General features: G+C 41.5%; 1 protein-coding gene across 1 annotated transcript in view; it reads right to left on the reverse strand.

Annotated features, from left to right (window-relative positions):
- Positions 1 to 215: 215 nt before the first annotated feature.
- The window catches only part of LOC104958941 (cystinosin), a gene marked incomplete at its 5' end in the record, with an annotated part of 9,434 nt that continues 3,005 nt past the window's right edge, over positions 216 to 6,644 (reverse strand). Inside the window, 2 exons of the mRNA XM_010786776.1 lie at positions 216 to 1,189; positions 2,017 to 2,134. Of these exons, the coding sequence (XP_010785078.1) occupies positions 1,044 to 1,189; positions 2,017 to 2,134 (264 nt within the window). The remainder of the gene's footprint in view (positions 1,190 to 2,016; positions 2,135 to 6,644) is intronic.

Below are 6,644 nucleotides of genomic sequence, written 5' to 3' on the forward strand. Positions count from 1 at the left end.
TCAACTTGAATTCAAACTTAAACATTTTCAGGTAGAGACCTCATTTACAAAACATCCAAGTAAAAATAATAAACAAATAATCCAAGGCACCAAGAAACATCCCTAAAGGAGCCCTATTATTAACATTTTCGGGATCATATTGTGTCCCTCTACTGTGACATGTTTCCATGCTTTAATGTTCAAAAAGCTCTTTATATGTCTCATACTGCCTGTGCTGCAGCACCTACAAAACACACTACAGGAAATCAGAAACCCCAAAAAGCATAATAACGCCCCTTTAAAAAATGTTAATTATAACTAAAGCAGATCAAGTTTAAGTTGAATGAAACAACAAAAACATGAAAGCTGAAAGTGAATTAGGATGAAATTAGAACAATTTAAATTGCACTAAGGATACATCTTTGGATTGTTCATGTTGTTTAATATTGCAGGTGCAAAATGAGAACAACTGGATGTTCAGAGCTCAGTGGTTGTATATGGACTGAAGACGCTTGTGTTCAATGTAGTGACACTCCGACTACCTCTGGATCACAATCCTTCCACAACACCTATATGATACATTTTCCTGTACTGTAATGTGGTCAAGCACTTTCCAATGCAGTCTGATTACCTAAAGCACATTATAATGCCAGGTGTAAAGATGGCATCTATAACCTGAAACATATCTTTGTCATTTCTTGTTTCTGATCTGTGTCTGATAATACTAGCATGGCAATTCATCAATCAGAACCTAGTTATGCAAAAAAAAGAAGAATGATTTTAGTGGTAATCTTCATTTAATAAAAAAAAAAGAAGGTGCATACATCGTCATCGTGACATAATTGGTTCTTATACATTCTATCAATAATTGTCAAACAGAGTAAAGAAAAAAAGCCCCCTAACCCTGAGATATACATTTTAAAAAGGCAAGCTGCTGAAGAGAACATATGATGGAAGTCAAATACGACAGGCACCACAACTTCTCTTCAGCAGTTTGAAACAGTATGTGCTTATTGTGCGTGCTCCTTTGTAAGGTTATTTTGACACTCCGTCTACAGGCAGCATCAGTCTGGTAGCCCAATAAAAGCTTCATACTGTGGCCGCTGTCTGTAGAGACAGTAGTGCTGAGTCATGAAGAGGATGTCGAACACCACGGAGAAAACACCCAGACCGAACTTGGTGGGATCGCCAAATATAAGCCTCCACTCGTCTGAGGAGAGAAACACAGCTGTCAGTCACATGATCACTATGCTGGACATTATTGCCAGCAGACCACTTCCATTTTTCACCTTATTCTCAAATTGTATAAAAGATATGAACTGATGTTTAAGGGAGTTTCTACATCATTTCACAGCTACCTTAGGGAGTGTCTCTGAGGCCACAATGATTGAAAACCAGGCTTTATACTGACAAACAACGTGTTTGCATGTTTTTTCTTGGGATGACAGATTTCCTTTACACTTAAGGAAAGATTACACTTTTGCCTATTTAAAAAACAATTGTTAGGAATAAGCTCAACAATTATGAAAAAGACAAATATAATTAAAATCAGATCCAGTGTCAACATTTTAGTTTCCAGTCGATGCTCTGAAATAATCCAATCATCCCCCTTTTTTGACATAGGTAGGCCCTGAATACATCTACATGAAAATTCAGTCTTTAGGCATATTATACTAACTTCATTTGGTCCAATGGAGCTCCGCTGTTTTTTTAGTTTAGGGGTTTAAACCACAGAAACTTAAATTAACATTGTGTCAAATACACAAGTTGACTATTTACTTTAGTCAGGGCATTAATATAGTGGAAAACAAATATTAGCTACATAGAGATAACGTGGAGTAACCTGTTCCTGAGGTCAGACCTAAGTCTCCTGTGTGTGTTGCTCTGTGCTTTGTGTTATGTAGCCGTGCAGGCCTTAAGTGCATGTTAGTCCTGTGTTAGGCTAGCTAATGGCTGTGGCTTTATACTGCGTTCAAACATCATGGACATATATAGCTGCCAGTAAATGTTGTTAGCAATGTTCGCTGCCATAGTTACCGTTGTTGTAAGACTGAAGGATCATCTGCAGAATACTGAGGACTCCCCCTGTGAAGTCCAGCAGCACGTTGCCAATGCTCCACCCGTCGGTGCTCTGCTTTTTGTAGTTCATGTACGCCTGGAGGAACAACAGCAACACTGTAAGCACTCATCAAACAAGGCTCGACCAACATAAAGTACATCTACTTATAATGCTAAACTGAATTTTGTGGGCTAGCATTGTAATCAATACCATCATAAAGTAATATATGTTGGTTTTGGCCAATTTGACCAACTCGTTAAGCCCCAAAGTTTTTTTCACGACACTGTGTCTCAGGGCATCTTAATATTTAAGAACCTATTAATGTGTTATACCAGATTAACGGGAAGAATCTCAGCTAACTGACGATACAAACCATTTTTACCAAAACAAAAAAAACAAGTCTCATAAGAAGCATCTAAATTACCCCTGAGCGAAAAATGCAAACGCACTTTGGCACAGAACTCAAGATAAAAGTACCCTTATTACTTATCGCAGTTGCACATACAAGATATCCGATTAAAGCTGAGGTTCCACAGATTATTTAGGTATAGTATCATCACTGAGCGATCCGAACTCGCAACAGCAAACACGGACATCACAACACGTACCTTTACGGAGCTTTTACGGGAGATCGTCTCACCATAGCTGTCAATCTGATCAAAAGGCTTGTTCAATGGCATTAAAACGAGAAAAAACGTGGCTGAATCGGTTAATCCATAGGTTGATAATGTGTCTGTCGATTTGAAAAAAAAAATTATAATCCATAATTCCATTTTTTTGTATATATCGGAGAGTAAAAGTTAGCTGCAAATGGTAGCCACCAGAGTTATCACAGCTTCCGGTTTTGGCTATGCATCAGTCTCTCACACACACACACACACACACACACACACACACACACACACACACACACACACACACACACACACACACACACACACACACACTTTCCCTGTACGTTAAATTCAAGGTTTGTGTGAAATTGCTGATGAACAAATGGATTGTTCTATCTAAATACCAAGAAGTGAGATGTTCACTGTACAGAGGGACACTGATTTTCTGATTTGAGCTCCGCTGTCCAGAGAGAAGCTGCTGCAGAGAAAGTGAAGCACTACAAGTCTCCTTTTGTGTGTCCCTGCTGCCCTCTTCACATATTCTCTGCATCTCCCTGATAACCTGAGCATCCAAACCAAAAAGAGAATAATCTTTCACTCTCTCCTCTGTTCCCTCTCCATTCTGTTGCCAGGGCAACAGCGGCCATCTTGCCGTGCCCCATCTGTCTTGGGTACACATCACACAGGCCGGTCATAAATGTGGAATGACAGTCAGAGAGGGGAAGCAGAGAGGGTGAGACAGAGGTGGGGATGGAGAGAGTCACAGAGAAGGATACACAGATCTGCCCTCCAGGTTCAATGACTAAATAAAAAAAAAGGTTGTCCGTCTTGGCACAACCTCGTCTTTACCTACCATCACCTTCTGACATGCGTTTAGACACTAATCAACCTGCTTTATCCAATTATCTGTTCTGTATAACCAATGCCAAGTTATACTTCTTCAACATCTTTATTTGATAGATGTTTTTTATATACAACATTTAACAAAAAGAGCTCCAGTTTGGCAACGCTAACTGTCATATTAACACAAGAACCTTGCCAAAAGAAAGTCTAAAATGCGCTAATATCTTGATACAAATCAGGACCTATCTGATCATCTTTAAGAACTTGATTAAACTGTTATGGGTATAATGAGGTTGGGACAAGGCAGTGTTTTGTGGGGGCCCCGACCCCCCGGGGTCACACGTTTGAGTTTTTTTAATTTTTTTTAGATGTTATTCATAACTGCATATCAATCAATCTATGTGTCCTTTGATGCCAATCTTTTAATATATATATTTTTTTAATCACACGACCGCCCTTCAAGCCAATCAGAATCGAGCTGCCGCTACTGAGAGTGAAACTGAGTATCTGCTCAGCTTTTGGAGCAAGTGAGAGCTAGTGAATGTTTCGCTCTGCAGCTGGATGAGAGCACGGATGTAGCAAATGTCGCAGAATTGCTTGCATGCATCAGATTTATTTCAGAAGACAACTTTGTTGAGGAAATATTATTTTACAAAGCACTGGAAGGTATGACCACATGAAGAGACATTTTCCAAGTTTTAGATGAGTACATCGTCTCAAATGGACTTGACTGGTCTCGTTGTGTGGGTGTGTGTTCAGATGGGGCAGTGGGGCTATGACAGGCAAAAAAAGCGGAGTGACAGCTTTGATCAGGCAGAAGGCCCCAAATGTAGTGGCAACACACTGCATGCTCCATCGCGAGCACTTGTACACATCATTTTTTTTTATATATGCAACAGGGGGTCCCCACCAGAGGATAATGCTATATGAGGCATGGGCAAAGTTTGGAACCCCTGGGACAATGGGATGGGTCACGAGTACCAGAAATTCTACCAGAAAATTAAGATTCTCATTACCCATTTGGTATATTGTACTACTATTAGCATTATGCTTCATCTTATTTGTGATTTTATTTGTCGATTAGAAATCATAATCCCTCTCTTATCTCCATGTTCATATTGACTGAAAAACGTCTCAAAACTGTTGTATTTATGAACAGTTTTGACCATAAATAACCATTTTGCAGAGGTTTGAGCAAAACTCTATGTCAAAGTTTACCGCCAAGCACAAGCGGGTCTTTACTGAACCAAACGTACGACACATCAGAATGTTGTACTACAGAGAACCTTGCTCCTGTAACATTAGCCATTCAGTACTGTGCTGCCCACTGTCTGCTAACAGCATAACATTAGTCGGATTAGTAGTTGTGCTGCCGCACTGTCTGCTAACAGCTGGACATTAGCCTTGTTGCTTAGAGCATTAGCGAGCTATCCTTCAGCTGAGTATACAAGAGTCTTTGTGTGTATGTAGCTTTATCAGGAAAAGAGTAGGGTTAATTTGGGGAACGAATTTAGGCAATATTGTCTTTTCCCAACGGAAACATTTCTATCTTTCCCGAACAAACAGGATGCTGCTAGCTTCAAGGGACCCGTCAGTATCCAGCAACACTTTAGAGGGAAACCCTCATGATTTCAGAATATGGCATCATTTGTAGAAATCTCTAATCAAGACCATAGAACGTTTTGACATTTTATAACCAGTTCTACCCTTAACTTCCAATCATAGCTTGTTAAAATGTATCATGAATATGATACACAGCTTGATCAAGGCATAACACAGCCGGGGAATAAGGAAACCTAGTATTTCCAGCAGCTTTTTTTCTACCTCGGTTTGTCCAAGGCTCAGGTTCTAATTTATTACATGATTTTGCAGTCTGATGGAATGGATTCAAGATGAAGTTTCAATCAACCGTCGCTTGACAGGTGGACGTAACATCCACGCTGCTTAAAAAAAAAACGACTGAGAAAGGTCAACTAGGTCTGGGGAAATCGTAAACACGAAGGTATGTTTCACTTCTAAAACCAAAACGATGTATCTACAGATCTGCAGCAAGCTGGTGGTGGACTGCAGCCGTCCATTGAGTGCAAGTGAAGAGCACATGTATTGGGAGCCACCAATGGGAGGCGATGTGACCTGCACGGTTGACCCAGAGCTCAAGGGGTAAGTGAGGAAAGTGGTTTCACTGAGACGATGATTACTTTTTGCGTGTTAAGAGCGCGCACGAGCTTGCAACAGGAAGCTGCGACGGACGAGGCTTAAACAGTCGCCAGAAGAGTTTGGCGATTGGAGCGAAGGAAAGACGGTATTAAGAGGGAAAAGTAGGCTCCAAAATGGCCAATAACTGAACATCTGAAGGTATGTCGCAGAGTGAAGAAACTGAGCACCCAGTGAGAAGAAGAGTGAATAATAAGTGTTGCTCTAGTCCGTTGGCCGGTTGGGTCGAGTGTGCGGTTACTGTACGTGCACAAATACAAATGATGAGTCACTTTCTAAAAACACAGCAGGGCACAGGCTCACAGGCAGCAGCGCTGTTAGGAGATGATGAGAGCTCCGATGGTTGATACTCCAAGTCCACGCACTCTCTCGTGTTAGCAGGGCCGAGGGTATAGGGGCCCACATGAGATGTCATCATATACTAGGTTGCATGTTTGTGGATTTTCTGTGTCTTTTGTGGGGACTTGTTTGGTGTCTCGCTTGGCTTTCTGTCTGTTATTTTTTTTTTTGCTACGACTACCTGGCTGCAGCACCCTCCGTTTTCACCCTCCTGTCTGGAGACCAGAGCCCAGAGTGGCTGCTCTGATGTGGTTACGGCTGGCCGGCGTCTGGGTTACGTATTGGTTGAACCACTTAACGAGGCGCTCTCTGTCCACAGAAGTTGTCCGCGCCGGCGCGGGCGGAGCAGCTATCATGAACATCTGTGTTGAGGCGCTAGGCCAATAGTAGCCGTCAGTATTACATGTAGGTGATGTCATGGTATTTCAGAAGTTAACACAGGAGGGTCCAGTGGGAAGAAATCCATCCGGGAGGGAACTTTGGGTTTGTTAGTCGTTGCAACCAACAGTGCCACCTAAAACAATAACGACACTACATGAAAGGGAAAAAAGAATAATGGGGCCTCTTTAAGAGTCGCTGACCAACACAAAGACTGG

This window comes from Notothenia coriiceps, unplaced genomic scaffold (genome assembly GCF_000735185.1).
Source record: "Notothenia coriiceps isolate Sejong01 unplaced genomic scaffold, NC01 NC01_scaffold00029545, whole genome shotgun sequence".
Classification (NCBI taxonomy): Eukaryota; Metazoa; Chordata; class Actinopteri; order Perciformes; family Nototheniidae; genus Notothenia; species Notothenia coriiceps.